Source organism: Mirounga angustirostris, unplaced genomic scaffold, assembly GCF_029215605.1.
Source record: "Mirounga angustirostris isolate CCGP_5_RB_7025 unplaced genomic scaffold, mMirAng1.0.hap1 SCAF_1, whole genome shotgun sequence".
NCBI classification, from domain to species: domain Eukaryota; kingdom Metazoa; phylum Chordata; class Mammalia; order Carnivora; family Phocidae; genus Mirounga; species Mirounga angustirostris.
In genome coordinates, this window is record NW_026991709.1 from 47,267,912 (window position 1) to 47,295,453 (window position 27,542).

The 27,542-nt window shown below is 39.5% G+C and overlaps 1 protein-coding gene across 2 annotated transcripts; it reads left to right on the forward strand.

The window, feature by feature from the left end:
* The first annotated feature begins 351 nt into the window (after positions 1-351).
* On the forward strand, positions 352-27,542 carry LNP1 (leukemia NUP98 fusion partner 1). Of its 2 annotated transcripts, XM_045902757.3 has the most exons (5): positions 352-458; positions 3,584-3,822; positions 20,013-20,204; positions 22,528-22,758; positions 27,038-27,542. In XM_045902757.3, the coding sequence occupies exons 3-5, from the start codon at positions 20,046-20,048 to the stop codon at positions 27,185-27,187; spliced, it is 540 nt and encodes a 179-aa protein (XP_045758713.1). In that variant the 5' UTR covers positions 352-458; positions 3,584-3,822; positions 20,013-20,045; the 3' UTR covers positions 27,188-27,542. The 2 variants fall into 2 exon arrangements, with proteins under 2 accessions (XP_045758713.1, XP_045758714.1); XM_045902758.3 differs by lacking the exon at positions 3,584-3,822 and having other exon boundaries at positions 359-458.

Consider the following 27,542-nt stretch of genomic DNA (forward strand, 5'->3'; position numbering starts at 1 on the left):
GCGGAGAGAAGAGGGGAAATTACTTCCGGGTCAGGGGGAACAGGGCGGGAGTGGGGGCGTTGTGAGTGGCCCTTTCTCTATCGTTTTGCGCCGCTGCTGTTTGTCAGACTAGCTTCTAGGTCCTTGGTAGCTAGTGTCGTTCCCTCCTCCGTCAGAGGGCCCTCTTATTTGGGGAAGTGGAGGAGGGACGCTTATACAGCGTATCTATGCTGCGCAGGCGAACGGCGGAGGCTCTGCAGTGGTCCTAGGAACGGGCGGGAGCGGTGGAAGAGTTGTGAATGTTATTGGTTGGCAGGAGTGGTGGGCGGGGCGTAGCCTGAGTAGCCCGGTTTATTGGTGGAATTTGGGCTCCGTTTTCCTATTACCGCCACGTAGGTGCTTCTTAGACCTTTGGGGACGGTAGTTTGGTTATCCGTTTGGACGTCCGGGAAACCAACGGATTAGAAGGACTGTTAAAGGTGTGTGAAGGAAGAACTCAAAGCTAGAGCTAGCCTGTTGTATCACCAACTCTCTTATTTCTACCGTGGCCGGATTTTAGTTTGAAGGAATTTGAGATTACTGGGGGCAACAGCAGATAGCAGAAATCAGACTGGGTGGAAACGGGCAAATCTAAATTGGCTTCCGCCAAAACGGCTTGAACGGAGTCCCTGCGGTTCACCGCCTGCACCAGTTACGAAAGCGATGACGTCTGTGTGTTGTTAATGAAGTTCTTTAACTGAGTGGGTAGAAATGGAAGACCCAGAGTTCCCACCTGCTTGCAGCTTTCCTATACGTATCTGTGCCTTGTGCTGGATTTCTCCTGACATCCCAGCCCACGTCGCGATCCCTGGAGCACCCGCGCCCTCCGCAGTGCTCTGATCCGCCTACTGCCTTGCGAGTTTTGCACTAGCTGTCTCAGCCTTCTTGCTTCATTCCCAAACCGAAATTTCAATTCATAGCTTTCATATATTGAATAGCTTTGTCAACTCCTTTCCCCATGCTCTGCACCAGACATTTTAAAATACAAGAGTGTCCTTTGCAAGGAATTGCTGGAATTCATAGTATTTTCAGTAAGAAAAGACAAGTATTAATAGAGAATGAATCCAGAACTGTGGCTCCCATTTCAAGTATACTGGTCTGCAGCCCCTTATATTAAAAATTTACAAAGGGTCATTTTGCTTTTGGGCACAAAGAATTTTCAACATCACAGTAGAGCTACATAAAGATTGAAAGATAATTTATTAAGTGGCACAAAAATAGACGGATTAAATTAGAATGGACTAATTCAAAGATTTCAGGATCGTTGCTTTTCTCCTGCTTCATGTGGGTTCCTATTAGTAAATTGCTTTCAGGTAATAGGGTTCCTCAGCAAAAGACTAAAAAGATGAGCTAAAAATAATAGCAATAGAATTGAGTTGATCAAATAGTTATTGTTGAGGCAATCATCTTTTCTTCCTTCCTGATTCCCCCCAGAGGAAAGTCTTCTGGCCCTTAATCCAATTTCTCCCCTGCCATTTCAGAACAGAGTTAGGATTTTTCTTTACTGAAATATCCATTTTTCTGCAGCCTCGGGGGATTGTAGAATGCCAGTAATTACTATTGGTAGGAACTAAGTCCTTTGAAGTTTTTTTTTTTTAACTTATTTATTGGAATAGGTTAACATTGTTATGGTTGCAATCCAAAAGTTATGAAGGAGTTACTGTGAAAAGTCACCCAGTTCCCCTCTTCAAAGGTGATCAGTGTTAGAATTTCTTGAAACACTTTGTTTAATTAATATTTGTCTAAAAGGCTGCTTTTATTGGTTTTATTTTTAAGATCGGCATCAGTAAATGAATTTGTTCTTGTTACTTTTGTTATTTGTTGAACAGACCATTTTCATTCTCTAGCCTATTCATCTCTTTTCTCCCATTTTGTCCATCATTTCCTAATTGATTATAGTGTAGAACTGAGTAAGAATGTCATTAGTTGTATGACTTTATTGACCTGATGCATAAATTTCTGAGCTCTGAAATAGTGAAAACATACCTCTCACATCTATATGTGAAAGATTTAATTAGATAACATTTAATTTCTTTTTAGTATATTGTTTGTTACAAAATAGCAGACATTCACTGCTTAGTTTTCTGTTTTTCTGAATTTTAAAGGAGAGAAGTAAAATTGTCTCCAAGAAAACTGAAATTTTGTATATGTGAACATAGAGATTTTCTTTTTCCTGCTAGATTAATGGAACTCAATAGATTTCTTCACCTCTTCTCTGGTCTATCTGGTCATTTGAAATGAGGTAGAACAGCTAATGGACTGGGATGTGGGAGACCTGAGTTCTTTTTTTTTTTTTTTTTTAAGATTTTATTTATTTATTTGACAGAGACAGTGAGAGAGGGAACACAAGCAGGGGGAGTGGGAGAGGGAGAAGGAGGCTTCCTGCTGAGCAGGGAGCCCAATGCGATGCGGGGCTCGATCCCAGGACCCTGGGATCATGACCTGAGCTGAAGGCGATGCTTAACTACTGAGCCACCCAGGCGCCTGAGACCTGAGTTGTTATTCTAGATTCTAATACTAAGGAGCTATGTGTGTGACTGTGGGCACCAATGTGACCAGTGGATTAGATGATTTCTAAGTCTCCTCCTAGCTTTAAAATTGTATGATTATATCCCCTCAATTGTTATTGCTACATGAAAGGCTTTCTTATTGGTAGAGTTGGTAGATAGCTGCTTGATTGGTGTTCAAGCCTTCCAGTGAATCCACAGACATATTAAGCACATACATACACATTTGGATTCTCTCTCAACTTTTCCTTAGGTTTCCATTCTCTATTTTTCTTCACTGCAAAATGACTGGAAAGAATTGTTTATGCTTGTTATCTCTATTTATTTATCATCCATTTCATCCAAAATCTCTTATAATCTGGTTTCTATGCTTTTACTGAAGCACATGATACCATTGGTTATTCCCTTCTTGAAACGTTGTTTTCCCTGGCTTTCAGGAGACTAAAGCCAGAGTTCTACTCTCTGACCAATTTCTAGATAAATGCTGTCCAATAGAACTTTCTGTGATGTTGGAAGTGTTTTATATCTGTGACATCCAATATGATTTGTATCTATTGATGTCTAATAGCCACATATGGCTACTGAGCACTTGGAGATATAGCTAGTGTGACTCAATTTTTCATTTTCATTTAAATAGACAGCCCTTTTTACCTTGTTTTATAGAATTATACTTGTCCTGCCTCATCTGTTATACTGTAAGCATCCCAAATCAGAAGCTATGTCTGATACTTATCTTTTTATCTTTTATGGTGCCTAACATAGTGTCTCCAATAAAGCTATATGTCAGAGCAAAGGACTATGTTTTTTCTTTTTGCATTGGACCTATACAACAGTATAATTTTTTTCCTCACAACTCCCACATTGCCACAATTATTTGTTCTCGTGTGCCACCCATAGTCAGTTCTGAGTCCTTGAGGGGTGAGAATCATGTTCTAGTTGTCTTTGTGCTCCTGCATCTATTACATGGCTGGGCACACAATAATTATTTATCCGTGCGACATAATACCTGAAATGTGGTCAGTGCTGAATAAAGAGTTGATGAAGCGTTTGTTGAACAGTTCCCTGACTGCTGCTTCCTTTCCATTACTGTTGCCAACACGAATGATCTGGAGCCGCCATTGCTGTCCAACCACTGGTATCAGCTAAGAAACCAACTCAATTGCTGCCACTGCTGCCATCACCAGGAATAGTCTGCTTCCATTACCACCATCATCCTGTCTACTGGTTTCCAGTCCCAAGCATGCTGTCATCAGTTACCATCTGCACCGCTGTAGCTGCTTCCATTGGGATCTGATTGGTTTGTCCTTCATACCCCACTTATGATCTATAGAAGTCTGAGTTTCCTCTGAGCCCTCGTGCTGTTAATTTTTCCCCAGTTTTTCTCCTGATGGTTTCTGCCTTATTCAACTTCCATCAAAGCATCAGTTGAGTGGGTGATACTTCTTTGTTTCTCAGGGGGAATGTCGCTTGATGATTCAATCAAGTGGCTGTTCTTTTTGCTGTCAGAAGGAGCCTCTGCATTTATCTTCAGGGAACAATCTACAGTCACCCTAGCTCCCTCTCCTTAGCTGTGACTGATGGCGCATACATGTATTTTATGCACTCATTTGTCACCTTTCCACCCACTCACCGATTTGTAAGATCAATCTCATCAATCCTCGTCAACTTAGTTCATCACCACCCACAAGAATTTGTGTCATTTGCAAATGTAGAAATGTTGCCTTGCTTATACTTCTAAAGATATTACATATAGATTATGTGAATTGTGCCCTGCACAAGGATGCTAGAGCAAGTGGGGGCTGAGGTCTGGCCTGCACTTTTTTCCTCACAGTCTGGTATCCAGCTGTGTCTGCCTGGAGAAAAGTGCTCCATTTTCTGAATAGCATGAAGATACTGATCCATCACTAAGTGATGGGCCTGCAGTGGAGTATCCACCAATAAAGGGTACCATTGTCAAATTCATTTCTATTAGACTAGTAGCCTTGGTTATGCAGACTTGATCTTAGCATTGATCTAGCACTGAACCTGAAGTCCTCTCGGCTCTTCTTCCCTATCTTTACCTTTTGTTGTTTTTCCAAACCAGTGAAAACTAGCCTCAAATCCAACAATGAGGAGGAGACTTCATTTTGTTAAATTATGAAAAAATGTAAAACCATAAAAAAATAGTTTCTGTGCCTAGGTTCTGGTTATCTATTGCTGCTTAACAAACTATCCCAAGTGGCAGTGGCTTAAAACAACAATTTTATTACATCTTAAAGTTTTATTGCTCAGGAATTTGGGCAAGGCTTGATTGACTCTTCTCTTGGTGTCAAGAGTTTATTCTTCTGGCAGATGGACTAGTCTGGAGGGCTCAAGACAGCTTCACTCAGTGTCTCACACCTTGGTGCAAATGGCTCGAAGACTGGAGTGATTTTAAACTATGTGTGGGGGGGGGGCGCGCACCTTCTTGTGGCCTTTCCAGCATGGCATGTGGCAGCTAAGGGTTCTTACAGAGAATGTCCCAGGAGCCCTAGGCAGAAGCTGCATAACTTTCTAAAACATCACTCTGCCACCTACTGTGGACCAGGCATGTTACTAAGGCCAGCACAGATTCATGGGGAGGTGAATTAGACTCCAACTCTCAATGGGAGAAGTAGCAAAAAAGTTGCAATTCTTTTAAATCTACCACCATCTTCCACTAAGATTTAACCAATGTTACAATCTTGCCATATTTGCCTGTGACATAGAAAAACATTTTTATTATAGAACCTTGATAAAGATCACCTGGAAGTCTAAATAAATGATCATACCTCATAGTGAAATGTTAGTACTTTTCTCTTTGAAGTCAAGAACCAGTTGGGGATTCCAGGTTCTATTACATGGTACTGAAAATATTAGCCAAAATAATAAGACAAGAAAAGGAAATAAAAGGAGATTGGAAAGAAAGAAGTAACTTTTCATTATTTATAGACAATATGGTTGTCTCCATAGAAAATCAAAAAAAAGTATAATTTACTAGAATTAATAATTTAGCAATGTTGCTGGATAAAAGATTAATGCTGTTCTCAAATTGGTCCCTTATGTTTTCCAAACTATTGGCTATTTTGTTGTTCTCCTGTTCTCAGGTCTGGCAGTTGCCTTGTTGCTTTCTTTTCCTCCTTCATGGACAACTATCCCAGGTCTTAGCTGTTGGTGGTTTGACCCCACACTGTCCACTTGGGAGTGGAGTACATCTTGTCACCAGTATTTGCTGTAGGGTTGGCCATGGATATTTTCCTTTCCAATTGCTCTATTGGTTTTTATGTGGGGATTCAGAGAGGTTGAAAAGCTATGCTGTCTTCATTATTATTTTCCCAGAATACCTCTAGCTCAATAGCATTTTGATCTTGTATCTACTCATTTAGAGAAGTTTCTTTTTCTTGTTACTAGGCATTTTTCTTTTTACCTTTATTATGACATAATTATGGTTTCACAGGAAGTTGCACATGGAGGTCCCATGTACCTTTTATGCCACTTTTTCCAATATTAACAACTTGCATAACTATAGGACAATATTAAAACCAGAAAATTGACATTGATACAATCCAAAAAATTTATTCAGATTTCACCAGCTATACACACACTCCTTGTATGTATGAGTTACAGTTCTGGGCAGTTTTAACACATTTCATGTAACTACCACTGCAATCAAAATATAGAACTGTTCCGGGCGCCTGGGTGGCTCAGTTGGTTAAGCGACTGCCTTCGGCTCAGGTCATGATCCTCGAGTCTGGGGATCGAGTCCCACATTGGGCTCCCTGCTCAGCAGGGAGTCTGCTTCTCCCTCTGACCCTCTTCCCTCTCGTGCTCTCTGTCTCTCATTCTCTCTCTCTCAAAAAAAAAAAAAAAAAAAAAAATAGAACTGTTCCATCAGCACAAGGCTCCCTCATGCTGAACTTTTATAGCCAAAACCCCCCTGCTCCAAATCCTTAACCCTTGGCAATCACTAATCTGTTCTTCTTCTCTGTGACTGTGTTATTTCAAGTATGCTATATAAAAAAAGTATATAGTATGTATTCTCTCGAGACTGAACTTTTTCACTCAGCATAATTCTCTTAAGGGCAATCTAAATTGTTGTGTATATCAAATCTGTACATTCATGTGTCGGTTTTTGCATGAACATAGGTTTTAATTTCTCTAGGGTAAATACCCAAGAGTGCAATTGCTGGATCATATAGTAGTTGCATTTTTAGTTTTAAAACAAACTGGTAAACTATTTTCCAAAGTGACTGTACCATTTTTAAGTCCCATCAGCACCATAAGAAGGATTTAACTTCTCTGCTTCTTTCCAGCATTTGGTATTGACACTATTTTTAAAAGTTTTATCCATTCTGATAGGTACTTATAGTGATACCTGATTTTGGTTTTTTGTTTTTTTTTTTTAAGATTTTATTTATTTATTTGAGACAGAGAGAATGAGAGAGAGAGAGCACATGAGAGGGGGGAGGGTCAGAGGAAGAAGCAAGCTCCTTGCTGAGCAGGGAGCCCGATGTGGGACTCGATCCAGGGACTCCAGGATCATGACCTGAGCTGAAGGCAGTCGCTTAACCAACTGAGCCACCCAGGCGCCCCTCTGATTTTGGTTTTAATTTTCATTGACCTGAGGGGTAATGATGTTGACATCTTTTGATGTGCTTATTTGCTATCTATCTTTTTCAATGAAATGTCTTTAATGTCTTTTGCTCATTTCCTAATTGGATTGTTTGTTCTTTTAATGTCAAATTTTGGAGGCTATTTATATATTCTAGAAACTAGTTGGATATGTTTGCAAATGCAAATATTTTCTCCCAGTCTTCAGCTTGTCTTTTCATTTTCTTAACAGGGTCATTTACAGAGCAAAAGATTTGAAAATGATGAGATCTAGTTAATTAGTTTTTCCTTTTATGCATTATACATCTAGTGTGAAATCTAAGAACTCTTTGCTTTGTTTCCTTTTTAAAAAAATTTTTAAGATTTTATTTTTAAGTAATCTCTACACCCAGTATGGGGCTTGAACTCACAATCCTGTGATCAAGAGTCACAGTCTCCACCAACTGAGCCAGCCGGGCACCCCTCTTTGCCTAGTTCTTGATCTCAAACATTTTCTTCATTTTTTTCCCTAAAAGCTTTATAGCTTCACAATTTATGTTTAAGTCTGTGATCCACTGTGAGTTAATTTTTTTGTGTAGGGTGGGAGACATAGGTCAAGATTCATGTTTAACTTTTTTTTAAAAAACAGGGTGAATGCAGGTGCACACACCCCTCTGGATGGCTGCTAGAAGATTCATTTTTAAAACTGTGAATGTCCAATTGTTCCAGCACCATTTGTTGAATAGGTTTTTCCTTAGTCCATTGAATTGTTTTTGCACTTTTTCAACATTTAGTTCAGATATATATATCTGTATCTGTTCCTGGATTCTCTATTCTGGTCCAATGGTCTATGTGTATCTCTATCAACACCACACTGTCTCTATTATTGTAGCTATACTGTAAGCCTTAACATTCAATAGCATGGTTCTCCCACTTTACTCTTCATTTTCAGAGTTGTTTTTGACTGTTTCATGTCCTTTAGAATTTCTATAAACTTTAGAATAAGTTTGTATGTCTACAAACACCTGGATAGGAATTTGTATTAAACCTAGAGGTCAGTAGGGGGAGAATTGACATCTTTACTCTATGGAATCTTTTAATTCATGAGTAAGCCTTTCCATTTCTTTAGTCTTCTTTGATTTCTTTCATCAGGTTTTTGTCATTTTCAGAATACAGATTCTGTACATGTTTTCTTAGATTTCACTTTCTTTGGGGGGGCAATTATAAATGATATTGTGATTTTAATTTTGATTTCCACATGTTCATTTTTAGTATGTAGAAATGCAATTAATTTTTCTTTGTATTGAGCCCGTATCTTGGGACATTGCTGAAACTCACTTAGAGGTTCTCAGAGTGTTTTTGTAAATCCCTTGGGGTTTTATATAGAGATAATCATTATCTGCAAATACGGACAATTTTATTTCTTTCTTTAAAATTTATATGGCTTCCCTCACCCCCCTCTAATTTTCTTCCCTTATTGCACTGGCTAGAACTTCTAGCACTGTGTTGAATCAAGGTGGTGAGAGTGGGCATTCTTGCCTTTTTCCTGATCTCAGGGGGAAAACTTTCAGCCTTTCACCATTAAGTATGACATACAGGAGTCATTTTAAAATAACATCTTTTCATGATTACAAAAGTGATACATGATCACTTACAGAATATAGAAAAAAAGCATAAAGAACAAAACAAAATTATCTGAAATCCCATGATTCGTAGTTGACATTTGAGATCATACTAATAAACTGTATCTATTAGGGTTCTCCAGAGAAACAAAACCAGAAGGGTGTGTGTGTGTGTGTTTGTGTGTGTGTGTGTGTGTTTGTGTGTATGTAGGTGTGTGTCATGTAATGAGAGAGAGGGGGAGATTTATTTTAAGCAATTGGCTCACATGATTATGGAGGCTGATAAGTACAAAATCTGCAGGGTGGGCCAGCAGGCTGGAGACCCAGGGGAAGCAATATTACACTTGAAGTCCAAAGGCAGTCTATTGTTAGAATTCCCTCTTGCTTGGGGTAGGTCAATCTTATTTTCTATTCAGGCTATTTGGTTAAATGAGGCCCACCCACATTATGGAGTACAATCTGCTTTACTCAAAATCCACTAATTGAAATATAAATCTCATCCAGAGATCTTGTCATTTGTGATAACATGAATGGACCTAGAGGGTATTATGCTAAGTGAAATAAGTCAGACTGAGAAAGACAAATACCACATGATTTCACTTATATGTGGAATCTACCAACTAAATGAATAAACAAACAAAAAGCAGACTCAGACCTATAAGAAAAGAGACCAGACTGATGGTTGCCAAAGGGATGGGCAAAATTGATGATGGAGAGTGGGAGATACAGGCTTCCAGTTATGGAATGAACAAGTCATGGGAATAAGAGGTATAATATAGGGAATATAGTCAATGGTATTGTAATAGCATTGTATGGTGACAGATGGTAGCTGCACTTGTGGTGAGCATTGCATAACATATAGAGATGTTAAATCACTATATTGTATGCCAGAAACTAATGTACCATTGTGAGTCAACTATACTCAAATTAAAAAAAAATTTTAAATTTTATTTGCCATAAATAAATAAATAACCATTTATACTTTTAAAAAATGTAAATCTTTTTTTATTATATTAGCCACCATACAGTATATCATAGTTTTTGATGTAATGTTCCATGATTCATTGTTTGCATATAAAAATGTAAATCTCATCCAAAAACACTCTCATGGAAATCCAGAATAGTGTTTGACCAAATAGCTAGGCACCATGGCCCAGTCAATTTGACAAATAAAATTAACTATCACAATTTATTATATTTTGATTTTGTCACCAAATATTTTATTTTGAGAAGTTCCCTGTGTCATTAAATCCCTTGGTTTTCTATGATTGCATAGAATACTGTTGTATGAATATGCCATAATTTATTAGTATGGTCTCCAATTGTGCCTTTAAGATGTTTCCACATTTTTGCTATTTTATTTTATTAAAAGATTTTATTTATTTATTTATTTGGGAGAGAGTGTGTGCATGTGGGGGGAGGAGCAGAGAGAGAGGGAGAGGGACAAGCCGACTCCAGACTCCATGCTGAGCATAGAGCCTGATGGGGGACTTAATACCACAACCCCGAGATCATGACCTGAGCTGAAATCAAGATTGGGACACCTAGAGGCGCCTGGGTGGCTCAGTCGGTTAAGCGGCTGCCTTCGGCCCAGGTCATGATTCCAGGGTCCTGGATCGAGCCCCACGTCGGGCTCCCTGCTCCACGGGGAGCCTGCTTCTCCCTCGCCCTCTACCTGCCACTCACCCTGCTTGTACTCTCTCTCTCTAATAAAAAATAAAAAATCTTAAAAAAAAAAAAGAGTGGGACACCTAACTGAGCCACCCAGGCACCCCACATTTTTGCTATTTTTAACAATGTTATGATGAACAAATAACCCTGCATACCTCTGATTATATACTTATACTACTAAGAAGAGAAATTTCTGGGTCAAAGAACATGAATATTTAAAACAAATCTTCTTAATTCATCTTGCTGTATTTCTTTCCAGAAAGACCATATTCATACTAAGAGTATATGGCATTTGATCCTCAGAAAAGATTGTTCTGGAGCTTTGTTAAAGTTTTTATTTATAATATCCTGAAGATTACCCATTGTTTATTTTTTTTTTAAAGATTTATTTGTTTGAGAGAGAGAGGGGAGGGGAAAGGGGTTGAGGGAGAGGGAGAGAAAGCATCTCAAGCAGACTCCCTGCTGAGTGCAGAGCTGGACCTGGGGTGGGGCATGTGGGACACGGGGTGGTTATCTCACAACCCTGAGATCATGAGCTGAGCTGAAATCAAGAGTCTGACGCTCAACCAACTAAGCCACCCAGGCATCCCTACTCATTGTTTATTGACTCAAACTTTAACCTTTCCAATTTCTTTTTCTAAATGTCACAAATATTTTGTCACAGTTTCCTTTAAATGTTTGGTGATCCACTCTGTTATTCTACATTGCAAAATTTTGCCCCTCTTAGAAGTGAGACTCATGGGATTCTTTAATTCCCTCGATTCTTTTCTGGGGCACTTCTATGGGGAGGCTTGTAGACTCAGACTTAAAAAAAAGTGCTGAGACATTACCCTTAGATTCTCTGAAATTGTAGTTAATAGCTGGGAAGAAGCCTTTTCTGAAATCTAACACACTAATGAGCTAAACTGGCAAAGTTTTTTTTACAGAGCAGTAAGTTTTAACAAATAGCGTGTTCAGTCTGTTTTGGAATAATAGCTGCCCAGGGATCAACAAGACCTTGAGAGGCCATGCAATTAATAGCACTACTGGAGGCAAAGCTGCACAGATTCCATCTCTGGTAGATGAGAATCAATACTGTGCTTCGAGATCTCTTGTGGAAGAGATGATATATTGTCTTACAAAAACCTATTCCAACATCTAACAACTTTGACTATTGTAAAGCCTCCATTAGCCCAAATCCTGCAGAACTTGTTGATGCTTACTGCCAAAGTAACTAGATACTTATATAACCAATATTCTTGTAGGCAGACCTCTGAAAACACACGTTTTTACCCCCTCAGATATTTTTTACATCAACATAGTATATTTAAAAAATAGTTTTCATAATATAAGCTGCATAACTTTTTAGAATAAGAAATGATGATGAAGTACCCTCAAGTAATACATACTTTCAGATACTTGGTTAATCACCAAGCAACAGAGTGGCAAACTTCACAGTGTAACTTGGTAACAATCATGGAAATGGATGACTGGGTTTTAGCATATTACCTGTAAAAGAACATTCTGACAATCAGGACATTAAATGTAACAGTACACAGTTTCAAGTATTCAAGCACTGCTTTCTGGCAGGTAAAAACTGTGTAAAAACCACTGATGTATTTTGACTCTATATAAATATTTAAAGATGTAGCAGTTTAGTTCTCCTGTACATAGCATTTCTTTTCTGAAATGAGAGTGGCTCAGGCAAGCTCGAAAATAGTGTGGGGAATAATTCTTCCCTTTAACTGGCAAGAAAAATTAATGAACTAAAAAAAATAAATTATTGTAGAAATAGGGGCTATGGAGAAAGAACTAAGTAAAAGGAATGCATTGAAACAAATAAAGGGAGTTAATTAAATGAAAGAGAGAATGAAATAAAGAGAAAATCATTTCCACCCCCCCACCCCCCCATGATCACAGTCTTCTGAAGCAGCAAATGTGAACTAGGACATTGAAAAGCCACTTCATTGGTACACAGCCCAAGGATTATTTTCACTGATTACCTGGGCACCCATGATGTCTGACTGCTTTATGAGAACATGCGCACCACAAGCTTCCTACCATCTAAGAGAAGGTAATTTCTTTCACATTGAGCATGGTAAGAAAATGCACACACAAGCTCTCTAGAAAACTACAGCAGTCTCAGCCACTTGACACTTTGGAGTACACAGCATGGGCTTGGCAAGGCAGAGCATTAGAGCAGGGTCAAAAGGGCAGCTCCCTTTGGTCCCGCGCCCTGCAGCATCTCCTCAGGGCAGGTGTCCAAACACCTGCCAGGGAGAGCTGCGGCCAGGCTCCCGGGGGTGGGGGTGGGGGGCTTATGGCCTCCTCTTGTGCGAGGGCTCCCAAAACAGGCTGGAAGAGAGTTTTCCTCCAGTTGCCAAGAGCTGGTACCTGCAGCTGCTGCTTTGCTGCTCCAGGTTTGCTGTAAGAACCTTAGTCCAGGCAAAGCAGGGAGCCATCTTTCCCATACATTGAAGGAAATGGGCTTAACTAGGAGAAAAATGGAGGTGGATTGATTTTATATACTGTAGACCAAATTCTTTTTCTTTTGGGGGTACCTTTATATCTTGTTGTTTTGGGAGAATTTTTGGCCAAAGATATGAAGAGTTCCCTTTCCTTCCTGTATTGGGGGTCCCAAAGACCAGCCCTAGGTTCAGTGACTCACAGGACTCACGGGGCTCAGCATGTAGTTATACTCATAGCTAAGATTTATTGTATTGAAAGGACACAAATTAAAATCAGCAAAGTGAAAACTGTCTCAAGCTTCCAAGAGTCCTTTCCCAATGGAGCCACATAAAACATCCTTAATTCGTCCAGTGATGAGAAATGTTATTTACCAGGGAAATTCACTGGGGACTCAGAGCCCAAGGCTTTTATTGGAAGCTGGTCATGCAGGCACACACTGCCTAGCCTGTACAAAAAATTCTGGACTTCCAGAAAAAAATGCAGTTGTTCAGCATAAACCATTGGTTGTATAAGCAGTTTAGGCCACTCATCAGTTAGGGTAAGTTTTATATTACTGTAGGAACTGTTTACCAGTCAAGTTCCCAGATGCCAGCTAAGGGTCAAGCAAGAAAGCTTTTCTCAGGCTATGTCATCTCAGGCTGCTATGTTAACTCCTTTCTACAAAGTCCACCCCATTTGGCCAAGGCTTTTTTAGACAAAATTATTGTCAGTAGGACCCCCTGTGGCAGGGTGAAAACGTCTTGCCAGGACTGCCTCCCTTATGCCCTCTAGGGTCTTGGATTTAGCCAATTAAAACAAATTCCGTCAACATGAAAGGTCAATCTTAGAAAACCTGGTGGCTTTCTTCCGAAGTTTTTGCATTAACCTTTTTACCTGGCCTGAACCATCCATTCAAGCACAGTGGGACTCTGGCTAGTAAGTTGAAGCTGACGTGCATGCCTTTCAGGACTGAAGCAAGCCATGAAAGTCAAGGTACACATTCAAGAAGCATAATCCCAGAGAGTACCCTTGGAAACAAAAAGCTTGCAAATGGCAGGTCACCCAATGAAAACGTACATTAGTTAGGCATTAGAGGTTAACAGGGCCCCCAGTGTGCCTTCCCACTGTGGGTCCTTCTGCCCTAGGGTTCTCTGTCCAGTTGAGCCCTTAGTTTTAGAGGGACTTCCAGAAGACTGTTTCAGCAATTTTGCTTGTCTTTGGCATCAGTTCATTTGCCTCATGAATGTGGACAACATCTAGAGTTCTTCATAGGAACATGGGAACTGGGCCTACCATTGCTGTCCCACGGTCAGTGCTGTCAGGTGTGATCATAGGCTCAGTAGTCGGTTCGAATTCAAGACCTCACAGCATCCTGGGAAGCCAACGTTGGCATTCAGGAGCAGTTCTGAAAAACAGAGCAGTTATGAGAAACAGAGATCATTAACGCATCTTTCCCTGCATCTCCCAGGTGCTGAGCTTCTGTTTTTTGTTTTTTTCTATGTTATTACAAAATCAGTGTGTCTCATTTAATGATCATTACTTTACATTTTTTCCCCAATCATTTTTTATTCTCATCTTCCATCAAAAGGGGTTGGGTGCAAAGAGGGTGTCGAGAATTTAGCTAAGTTACTGCATGGTATTGCTGCCTTGACCTCATTTTGTTTGGCTAAACAATGCCCTGAAACTGACACTAGTCCCCTCACCTAAGCACATGTCCTAGATAGCAGTCCGCAGAGTCACAAGCACATGTAAGTTCCTGCTATCACTTCCCCAACAGCTCTTGTGATCAACCATCTCCCCTGCCCCCACTGCATTCTCCCCATGCGGCTCCTTAGATAAGACTCCACTGTGGCTTATCAAACCCTGCCCTTTTGGTTTCAATTGACCAATCTAACCTTAGCCCTGGGAACCCCAAAGCACTCCACCTGCAGACTCTAATAAAAACGTGCCCCAGCGTCTGCCTCTCTCTGCACTCTGCCTTGACCTCCCCACGTGGCCCCTCAAGGTGTGCCAGGCACTTCCTCCAGGACTTGTAAGTAATAAACTTCTCTATTTTAGTTCTTCTTGTATCTGTTGTTGAGCCACAGTTCACTATCTGACATCCTGTGCTCCACTTAATCAGTGATGATTTAAGAAATTTGTAACAGAGGGACAGAAGAATTTACATAGAAAAACACTGTTACTGTAACTTAACCAGAAAGACACAGCATGATCAGGAACTGGTTAGGACAAAATCCTGAATTTTCAAAAGTTTTCAGAACATGTTTACATAACCCCCCATCCTTTTCACCCTGATCATTTATTCAGTAGGAAGCCTGAAAAAGAACACTCTGTCTTTGGGAATAGCTATATTTAATAATCAAACTGCCTAACTTAGGAGAAAGATGAGTAAAGCTGAATCAGGCTATCAGTCTATTATTGCAAATTTCAAATAATGTTGAAAGTCAGACATAAGTCAATAGCAGTGAGACATTCCTGAGCAGGAGTTGAGAGTCCCCTCTGTTGGGAGTGGGTGGAGAGGTCCTACTCTCCATGCTGTGCTCTCTTCCATCTTACAGCTTGCAACAGGAATCACAGGTTAGGTTCCTTGTGATCATTCATCTCAAATGCAGTTAGTCCCTCATTAGAAATATACAGCCACCTGCAGCTTGGTTTCAGATGGTCTCATCAGAGAATGAGCCCTTTTCTGTGGGCGTCCGCAGGTGAGCCATGTGGTCCAGCCAGCATCCATGATGTTTTTATAGCTTATGGCCCCACGGAAGGGTGTCTTAAGTCTGTAGTAGTCCCAGCGTCTCAGTTCTGTTCATTGAGTCTATGTCTGTTGTCCAAGATTGAAATAGTCTGTTACAGATGTTATTAGGTTTCAGCCTACCATCAGATCCAGGCAATTAGGTTCTCTGAATTCAGGATTCCAAAAAAGCCAGTGACTTTTCTTCTTTGGCAGCAGCAAAGATGAAAGACTACAGGGTCAGACAGTGGAGTTCCAAGTTCTTCTAAGCCCTTCTCATCTTGTCAGTCTTAGAATCCAAATTGACCTGCTCAAATATATGCACAATTAGTCTAGAAAATCATCAGCCTCTAAGAGTCAGACATCTGATTTTACAGAAACTTATTACCAAACTAAAAACTGCTTTTTAAAACTCAAAAAGATTATTTCTCCTTTTATGTTGTCTGCCTTTTCTCATAGGCTCCAACAGGCAAAAATCATGGGAACAATAATCAGTTATGAAGATTTCAATACTCAGATGTTCAAAGATTTTAAATTTTAATCCATCCAAGGAAGAAGTCCTGTTCTACTAACACCTTTTATTGGGCAGCTTTCCCAGATTGGAATAATCCCTTTAGCATTTATGAAATTACAGACATATGATACTTTACACTGTTTTTTAAAATCATATACTCAGAAGCAATAGCTACAAAATAAAAAGCCATTTTAGAAAGTCTCTCCCTCTCTCTCTCACTTTTTTTTTTTTTGCAAGTTTACTCAAACCTTAGCAGTAAATTCAACACTTCCAGGATTAAAATTAGCACTATTGAGAGATCCCAGCTGGAATGCAGCAGGCTGCTGCACCAATCGGTAGAGTGTTTTTTCCCCCCTTCTTTTTTTCTGATTTGTCTAAAGTTTGTGCCAGCCTTGGAATTGACTTAATCTTATTTCCTCCCACTTGGAGGAGTGAGCAATACAAACATACAACATTTTGGCTCACCTGAAATGTTTTTTGGGAGTGTTTGGACCCTTTCTCTTCCCACCTGAGGGGGAGAACAAAACCTAAAGACATCACCCAGACTGTACTTTTTAATTCCTTCACCTTAGCTACCACGGCCAAAAGCGACCAATGGATCCAATTCTTCCAGGGTTGGACCTAGCATTTTCAAATTCCATAGGTAACCTTCACCTTCCAAAACAGACATCATCTCAGCTGCTGTTTCATACCACAGATGACTAGGTAGCCATGGGATGTGAAGGTTCATAATTATATCCCCTTCATACTTCCTTTCTCCAAGCCCTGTTTTAGCTATATTTCAATGAGTCAGGGTTGTTGTTAATAAATCCCACTTCCGACACCAACTGTCACCCCCAGTTTAAGGATTTGCTAAAAGAATCCACATCATATAGTTATAGTTATGGATAAGATTTATTACACTGAAAGGATACAGAGCAAAATCCAAAAAGGGGAAAGGCATATTGGGTAAAGTCTGAAGAAAGCCAGGCACAAGCTTCCAAAAGGTTTCTTTTGTTATTTTTTCTTTGCCCATTGAAGTCTTATAGGATGTGCTTAATTCTTCCAGTAATGAGTTTTGGCAACATGTGTGAAATGTTGTCTGCATGCTCATTAGAGACTTAGTGCCTCCGGTTTTTACTGGGTGCTGTTTATGTGGTACCTTGCTATGGACTGGATGTTGTGATTCTACAAAATTCATATGTTGAAGCCTAATCCCCAATATGATGGTTTGGAGGTAGAAACTTTGGGTGGTAAAGAGATGAGAGGGTGGAGCCTTCATGAATGGGATTAGTGCCTGTGATGGTTAATTTTTACATGTCAGTTTTATGGAGTGCCCAGATTAAACACTATTTCTGGATGTGTCTTCTAGATGAAATTAGCATTTGAAATTATGGACTCAATAAAGTAGATTGTCTTCCCCAGTGTGGCAGGCCTCATCCAATCAGTTGAGGGTCTAAATAGAACAAAAGACAGAAGGAGGAATTTGCTCTTTTTTTCTCCTCACTTCATAAGCTGGAATATCTCATCTCAACTTTTTCTGCCCTTGGACTGGGATTTACACCATTGGCTCCCCTGGTTATCAGGCCTTTACACTTGGACTAAATTACACCACTGGCTTTTCTGGGTCTCTAGCTTGCAGATGGCAGATTGTGAAGTTTATCAGTCTCTATAATTACATGAGCCAATTCCTCATAATAAATATCCATATTTATATATACACATTTTCCAGTATTTAAATTGCTTCTGTCTATAAGGCCTTAAAAGAAGGGTTCAGAATTTCAAGAGATAGGTGTCACTCAAAGAGGTTTTATTTTTTTAATTTTTAAATTTTTTTAAAGATTTTATTTATTTATTTGATAGAGAGAGACAGAGAGAGAGGGAACACAGGAAGGGGGAGTGGGAGAGGGAGAAGCAGGATCCCCACTGAGCAGAGAGTCCGATGCGGGGCTCAATCCCAGGACCCTGGGATCATGACCTGAGCTGAAGGCAGACGCTTAATGACTGAGCCACCCAGGCGCCCCTCAAAGAAGTTTTAAAATAAAGTCGTATTTCTTTTCTTCAAAATACTTCTAAGCAATAATTAGGTATGACCTGTTCTGGTTTTTCCATCCCCTGATCATAGATTTATTTATTTTTGTTTCTGAAATTGGAAGAAAAGACATTTCTGTTTTAAGAGGAATAGAAAAGAAGAGGTTTATCTGTAGTTAAGTTTTGTGGACATACCTGGTCCTGCTTCCCCAAGAGAGGTTACCTTTCTTTCTTTAATAACAGAGACAATCAATAGTGGTGGCATATGGTTATAGTTATAACTTTTCCTTTCTCATCTGGGTCATTGAGAAGCAGGCTTTCTGCATTCTGTAATAAAAGTATTACAAAGTAACAAGCCTGCATCTCTCACTATTTAAAACAAGAAATAAAAATGTTGCAAGCTATTTTATGCTTTGGTTACTTTTCCTTAGTAACTTAGAAATTGTGGTGCCATGCTCTAGGAACACTGGTCACAATTATTAAGCCTGTCTTTTTGTAGCTCAAGGAAGAGTTTTCATATAGAAAACAGTCAGGAATAACTCTAAGAATGCAAGCTTTATCAAAGGTTTCTTGGAATACTGGTGGAATGGTGGAAGAGTCTGGACTTCATTATTCTACTCCTTGCTTCAGACTTGGCTGTGCTGCTTAGTAGTAATTTCACCTCAGGCAAGTGATGATCTATTTGAATCTCAATGTCCTTATCTATAAAATGTGAGACAAATCTCCCAGTCACAGTGTTGTTATAATGAAAATAGCATACGTAAAATATTTGACTTCATAGCTGGCACAAAGGAGGGGCTTAATAAATTTATTAGTCCTGTTATCTCAAAAAAATAAAGGCCTACTAAAAAACAAGGACTATCATGTTCACAGAAGTTCTATTTATAACACCTCACCTGGAAACAGAGCAAATGATAGTCCCAAATGACCATCAGTAGTAGACTGAATTTATCTTATTTATTTATTTATTTATTTTAAGATTTCATTTATTTTCCAACAGAGAGAGAGACAGCGAGAGAGGGATTTTTTTAAATGTGGGATATTCATACAGTGTACTACTATAAAGCATGAACTACCATTAGCACAAAAATATGGATAAATCTTACCAACATAATGTTGAATGACACAAAATAATACATTCTGTATAATTCCATTGAAAGAAAGTTCAAAAACAGGCAAAATTAATCTGTAGCGATAGCGGATGGGAGGATGGATTGGAAGAAGGAAAAAGGGAGCCAGCTGGGGTGCTGAAAATGTTTTATGGTGTGGTTATGTGCGGGTACATGTATGTAAAAATTCATCAAACTATACACTTAAGGTTTGTACAATATACATGTACGATTTATACAGATATAAATAATACATCAATAACAAAACCTGTTCCCTTAAACCCAGGAGCTGGATTTTTGTATCAGTATCAATTTTATTTATTAGGAGTGTATCTGGCAGTAGATATAGCATGCCAATAGCTGGCCATCTTGCAGGCTGTAGTCAGTCTGTCCTTGTAAGTGGCCCCATTTCAGAGCTAGCCTGGAGCTGACAGGCATATTATAAGGGTCATGCTCCATCCTCATTGACAGCTGGAATTGCCATCTCATGTATCAGCAGCAGAGCACAGGGAAAACCAGGCAGTGGACTGTGCTTCCCACCCTTAGGCTTGGAGACACAAGCCCCAGCAATGGAAGGATTAAAAAGCCTCAATTTTAAAAAGACAGGGGGAGGGGAGGGAATGTGGGCTGCACAATTTATAAATAGACACTCCCCGAGGCTGCCTGATGATGACATGGTTGTTTAGTAAATCTTTCTCCCTTAAGGATCCCATTATCGGAGAGCATTTGAAAATACCAGTTTCATTTTGTCTTTTGGGGGAGATCCTGGGTTTCATCAGGTCAGCCCTGTTGGATGATATTTCTCTCTCTCAAATTTAGGGACAGGCCTTCGAGAATTTGAATCACCTACGCATGGAGCACAAAGATGATGATGATGATGATGATGTGTCTTTCGCCAAATGGATGAGCAGCTTCTGGGGTCACAGCTGGACAGAAGAGAATGAGAGAGGACTCCGGGACCGCCACGGATCACAAGATGCCACTTACAGGAAAACCTCCCTGCTCTGCCCAGTGAGTTATGATCAGAGAACCAGGGGAGAGCTGGACTAGGGGAGGGGAATTTCTATTAGATAATTTTTGAAGAGGCCTTTGGTATAAAATCTTCTCTGGTTAAAAATCAGTACTTCTAAACCTTTTATACCCACAAAAGTCCCTTTTATTATTTTATCTTGTCCTCTAGGGGACCTGATTTTCGTTTATTAGGTGAAGATTTCTTCATTTTTAGTAGCCTAAGATATCTTTAACTACTATTCAGAGCTCCTGATAAACCTGAGACAATCCTCCTGAGGGTTAATATGATTCCAGCCAAAGGAAAGAAACTTGATGTTATAAATTAGTCTGTGTAGCATCAGGCATGGATCAATGTGTGATTTCCACTACTCTTTTTGAAATACTGAAAATAGCTCCGTGATTTGATGACCTCTAAAGAATTGGGGATTCCACATCATAAATCACTACCTTTGATAAATTTGATACACGTTTTCTTCTGGTTCCCCTTTGGTTTCCCAAGGGGAGAGGGAACCCAAATTTTTCTGCCCTCAGCACTACTTTTCCATAGGGCAGCAGAGCACCCAGTGTCTAGGGAGCAAGATGAAAGCAGGAGAAAGCTCCTGATAGCAGAACGGGTGGGCCTGACCGGGTGAGGACTCAGTGGCAGGTGCAGGCAGTGGTTCTCTCCACTCAACTGCACGGCTAGAAGACTCTGCAGCAGAGACCTGCATCCTCTGCTTCACAGTTACACAGCAAGAATATAGCTTTTCTTTTTTGCAGGTCACTTAGGATTCTAGCTATAGAGAATACCTCCCCAACTTGCTTCTGTCAACCCCAGAATCATGTACGTTTTGGGGCAATGTTATTTTATTTCAGTTTTAGCCTCAGAGTTCCCAGATGCATAATGCCTATGAGGGATATTACGGTGGGTATGGCAATCTCTTTTACTCCCCATGACCAGCAAATTTGAGGAATGAGACCTCTTTAAGACACAAATATTTGAAAGTAGATTTCTTACCAAATGCATACTCAGGGACAAAGGGCAAGTTTCAACAGCTCTTTGAGCTTCAGGTTCCTTATGTAAAAAAGAAGAGAGGCTGGACAGGATGATCTCTGGGAACTCTTCTAGCTCTAACTGTCCATGATTCTGTTACAAATAAACACCTGTTTATCACACTCTCATTTTAATCTCTTATGTTCCACTTCAAGTGAGGTATTCACAATGTGTGAACCCGAAGTACAATTAGTTTCCAGTTTCCAGATAGCTAGAACCAAGAAGAAACAAAGAGAAAAACTGTGATTTGCTATTTATCTCAACGGCCCTTTAGTACTGTTGAAAATATGAAAACAAAATATGAAATAAAAACAAATGACTTACAAAATACAGTTTTGTTGAATAAATTTTAGCATCTATTAGACCTTTAAAACTGAGATAATCCACTAGGGAATCCAGTTTTAGGTTGCAATGTTGTTTGCCTGAAACTATTAGGACTAAGCAGAATTTGTTATATGGGGCATTTGTAAACAGCGTCCGTATATCTCTTCCTGCTCATACTAGCTTCAGACATTTGCCTGAATTAACCTGTTTAGATTCTCTAAGTCAACAGTGAATTCCAAAATTATCAGACTATATACAGAAAGTATGTGTTTATTTAAGGAGACAAAGCATGGAATAAAAATGAGCACCTGACCAAATAGGGTAGAGAGTGCAAGGGCAGAACACAGAGCAGGGGACCCAGGGTGACGTGGGCAGATCCTGGGAAATAGTCAGGGGTCTGAATGTCCAGTTCCAGTCACAGAACGCCATATATTTATGACAAGAGCTTGTGTTGGATAGTTAACTTTTCTAACTCTAAAATGTGCTCAGATTTTTCTTACTTTAGAGATCAGAGAACAATTAGGTTTTCATTTTGTGTGTGTGTGTTTTGCTTTGAGCTCAATCAATAACTTAAAAAGAAAAGCTTACTCTTAGCCTTGTCTCTTTTTCTCTCTCCCCACTGCTCCTATCTAAGGCTCTTCCCTCTCATAACCTATTAATAACCTATATCCGTCCATATTACATGCTTAGGAAGAGAAGAGCTTTCCCTTCCTTTCCCATTTGAATGTGGTTTCTGGTTTGTTTGTTTTTTAAAGATTTTATTTATTTATTTGACAGAGAGAGACACAGCGAGAGAGGGAACATAAGCAGGGGGAGTGGGAGAGGGAGAAGCAGGCTCCCTGCAGAGCAGGGAGCCCGATGCGGGGCTCGATCCCAAGACCCTGGGACCATGACCTGAGCCGAAGGCAGACGTGTAACAACTGAGCCGCCCAGGCGCCTGCAAAAATTTTTATTCTGTATTCCCAGTTTCCTGTGCTTCCCAGAATCACATCGTCTGTCAGCCATCCCAGAAGGCATTCTCATGAGGACCAAGGATTTCGATGCCATACCCACATGCTGGATTTCAGAAAATGCTCAGTGGGTGAGTCATTCAAGGAGCCACTGGAATCAAAAGGAAGCTCCCATTCCAAAATTCAAGCATTTTCAGAGTCCTTTGAACAGCAACTGTGCTTTAGAACCAAATGCTCTGTCTCTTTGGTATGTAACAGAGTTATTGAATATTTAACCACTTTAGAAAAGGAAACCCAAAGGGTTCGTTCTCCCCAAGTTTGAGGAGAACAAATCTAATTTCTTCATTTACAGCCTAATGATGAGGTCTTTGAAAAATGACAGTTTTAGATAGCCCAGATGTATATGTTTTTTTTATTATTTTTACTGGAGACACCTGGTATAGGAAGAATTCCTGGAGGACCATAGGTGGAATGTTTTTGTTACCAAGGTCCTCTGGTTCTTTGAGACTCTTTTTGTCAATCTTATAAATAATTGTGACTTGTTCTTCTTTCACTCTTTGAAGAATGGAAAAACTACCCCAACTGTTCCTGTCCTTTCATATTTAATCCAGTAGCAAACAGTGTATGATGGTGGTGTGTTTCCCTGTACTTCTATTTTTTTTTTTTTAAGATTTTATTTATTTATTTGAGAGAGAGAGAGTGAGCAAGAGAGAGCACAAGCCAGGGAGGCGCAAAGGGAGAGGGAGAAGCAGGCTTCCCGTTGAGCAGGGAGCCTGATGCAGGGATCCATCCCAGGACCCTGGGATCATGACCTGAGCTGAAGGCAGAACGCTTAACTGACTGAGCCACCCAGGCACCCTCGCCTATACTTCTAAAAAGTATGCAGAAGGAATTCTCTAAACACTAGTAAGATTCCAGGAGTAGGAGCTGTCCAGGCATTCCCAGTGACCTGTGGGAGTCTAAATAAAGCACAAAGGAGAGATAGACATGAAATGGGTGAAGAATAGAAACTCCATTGGTGATGCCAAACTTGATACCTAAAGTCATACACTAGAGGATCAATTAATTTGGGGATAGTTTTTGAACTCTGCAACATGTTCATTGAGTGGCCTTGAGCAAAGCAACTTTTTTTTTTTTTTTTTTGGTTTTGGTTTTATTTTGCAAAACAGGAATACTGATATGTCTCTGCCATGTAGTAGGCAGAACAAATAAGTGACCAGGAGTGTTGCCACCTGGTTCTTGAGCTACGCTCTGTGAATGTAGAGAGGAAGATGTGTGGCTGCTTCCTACCTCTTTGTCCGTCTGAACAGTGCTTTCTGCTTAGCAGTGATGGCTGTTGGTGCTGTCATCATGCATCTTTGCCTCGTAGGTGACACCTCACTTTTATCAGAGAGAGACCCTGTGTATGATTCCCCTTCAGCAGGCTGCTCTCTCCACCTGATCATAAGAGGAATAGGGCACTGGGTGTTATACGCAACTGATGAATTGTTGAACACTACATCAAAAACTAGTGACGTACGATATGTTACCATATCTAAATCTTATTAAGAGTTCCTGTTTTGTCTTTTCTTTATATTGTTTTAAAAAAATGGTTTCAGACTTAAAACGGTATTGCAAGAGTAGTACAAAAAAATCCATTCTTCATTTAGATTCCCTCCAAAAGTTAATGTGTTATATTTACTCATGTCCTCTCTCGCTTCCAAGCCCCCAAACAAGGACAGGAGAACATTCTGTTACAGAGACACAGTATAATAATTAAACTCAGGAAATTAAAACTAATACAATACTTTTATATCTAATTTATTGATCTTGTTCATATTTTGCCAGTTGTCTCAAAAATATTCTCTATTGTGAAATTCCAGATCATGTGTTGCAACCAATTTTCACATCCCTCTGATTGATTTTATTCTGGAACAGTTCCTTAGTCTTTCCTTGTCTTTCATGACACTGACATCTGAAGAATACAGGCCAGCTATCTTTTAGAGTGATGCCTAGTTTAGGTTTATCTGATATTTCCTCATGACTAGATTTAGACTCTGAGCTTTCAGCAGGAATATAACAGCAGTGCCAGAATTCCTGTTTTAGAATTACATGTTTAAGTCATTAATTATATTAATTCAGGAGACATATCTGCCTTAAGTTTTTTCTAGAGCGAGTTACAGTATAAGTGTATTTTCAAAAACATTTTAATCTGAACTATTCTTTGGTGATTCTGATGTCCTCAGAAAAAAAGTATATATATAGCAACACATCTTATGTAACTGCTTACACGATACCATTCGCTAATATTATAAGCCCTAACAGTGTGTAAACATGAAATCAGTTCTCTTATTTAAAGAGATACTTATCACATTATCCCTAAAATATCACATGTTAGCTAATATTTCATTTCCCAAGCTCTTCCTTTTGAGTACCAAGGCAATTAAGACAACATTTTCAACTTTTTGACCCAAGAACTCTTTTCACAGTTCCATATAATACCTAGAAACCTGCTAGGAATTTACAAAATCATTTAATTTTTTTTCATATTACATATATAAACATATAGGATAAATACTTTTATTAAATATTTTATTTTGTATCAATTTTAAAGAGTATTTTATAAAGTTTATCCTTACGTAAAATTAAAAATTTAGAACATACATATAGTTTAAAACGTGTTCTTATTTAACAATTGACATACTTTTCTAAAGCAAACTACACTAAAAAGTGTAGTTTATCAGCAAATCTAAAACTGATTTATATTTTGGCTGGGGGCCAAATGTAGAGTAATGTGTAGATTAAAATTTTATGTCCTTCAGCATCAAAAAGATCAAGAAATTGGGGCACCTGGTGGCTCAGTCGTTAGGTGTCTGCCTTCAGCTTGGGTCATGATCCCAAGGTTGGGTTATGATCCCAAGGTCCTGCTCAGTGGGGGGGGCCTGCTTCTCCCTCTCCCACCGCCCCCACCCCCCGCTTGTGTTCCCTCTCTCTCTGTCAAATAAATAAATAAATAAATAAATAAATAAATAAATAAATAAATAAATAAAAATCTTAAAAAAAAGAGATCAGGAAACTAATTTTGTGACCTGATCACAACCAACAATATTAAATTCTTTCATTTTGGTATTGAAAACCTCAATTGTCTTATTTTGATAATTTTTACATTTTGTTTCTAAATAATGATACAAGAAAAAAGATTTCAGCTCATTATTTACAAGCATTTCTCAGATAGTCTTTATTCTCAATAAGGGAAAAGCCATTGCTTTATTTTAAAAATAATCATCACTGTATTTTCTCTTTTTTATACTGCTCTTATAAGTACTGGAGATATTCATGACTGCTATATATGAACTTTGATCAGGCTGATGGATCTAATACAACTGCTAGGTCTAATGAAAATAATCTGGGGGCACATTTACAGAACTAGTACAATTTTTAAGTTTCTCTTAACCTATATCTCAACTTCATCATTTGTTTCGCTTTGTGACTTTGGCCACTGGACCAATATAGATAGAAATGAAATAATCTAGGTATAAAAACTATTTAGCATTGAAGAGTAGCTGACATCACCGCAGTAATCAGACACCCTCATAACTCAGCCTGCAGGGTTGAGTCATGATCTTGCTCATCTGATTGGTACTCATCACAGTGCATATTCACTTGATAGACCTTTGGGTGTTCCCCAGCGTTTCCAGTTCACGTGGAGGAGGGGGAGAGTCATGATGTTATTTATTTTTAAAAATAGAAGTATAGGTAGATGCCATCGCCACATTTATCAATGCCATTCTTTAGTCAGTAATTCCTTCGAAAGACGCTCCTTGACCATGGAAACGAAGAAGCCTTCCCCCTTCCCACCCCATACTTCCTTATCATGTCACCCTGTTTGCTCATTATCATTGCAATTATCACTATCTGTGATCTTCTTGTTTCTTTTTAGGCTTATTGATTGTCATGCTGTACCTAGGGGTAATATCGAAGAAGTAGGGTTTCTTTAGTTAGTGCTGTATCTCCTGATCTTAGAACAGTAGTATGTGTTCAATAAATCAGTGAATGTGGGTGGATTCCTGGGCAACCAGCTGGGGAATGTTAATGTGCCTGGATGTCATTTCCTTAACACTTCATTCTCTACATAGTCCTCACATTAGAACTTAACACAAACCCTACTGTTAATGTAATTTAAAGAAGTAGACACTGGGAGGTTAGAATCATTCCGTGTATGATTCACCTGCCGTATTCCTTTTCGGAAAGCACCAGGAGACTGTTAATTATATTGTAATGTGAAACACATCCCTCTATAGCTCAGAGTTGTGTACAGGTTGAGTTTCCTCCATAGATCATCAGCTGACACCGAAGCCCCATTCCTTTTATTTATGACTGAAACCTTTAGCAACACCCTTGGGCTTCTGCTAATTTATTATGAGAAGCTAAGATGTGGAAGTCTACTAAATGACCAGGGCTTTGTTCATTTCCAAGAGTTAGGAGAAATGTGGCTCGTTGTCAGCTGTCAGCACATTTCTACCCTTTTTCTGAACTTTCTCTTTCAGGGACCTGAGAGCAGAAAGGAGAGAAGCAAAAGGGAATGCCTGAGGATGGAGATGAAATCTCGAAAGAAAGTGGAGGAAAGAAGGAACCCTAAGAAGGAAGAACATGGAGAAGCATACATGCCCCCCTTGCTTGAAAAAGATCCCAAATAGTATTTTGTTTCCACATCATGTCTCCGGATGCCACTGTGGTTTTCGGGCCCCAGTACGCCAGGCCAGGTGGTGGTAGCTGTGAAGGAGTGCCCGCAGAGGCTGAGTGACTGCAGGGGGCGGTCAGGGCCGCTGCTCCCCCACATGACTCATACCCGACTCTGACTGCTTCTGATGTCTTAGTTGAGAGTGTGATCTGCTCTGTTGTCCTTTTATGGGACTAAGGAGAATGAAAGGTATTTTAATAGAATAAGTTGTTCTTAAAAATGTAAAGAAAGGTATTTAAAGAGCCACCCACCCATCTTCGCTAACTCTTCTTCCACATCAACCTTGCAAATAATTTTAAATAAAAGTCATT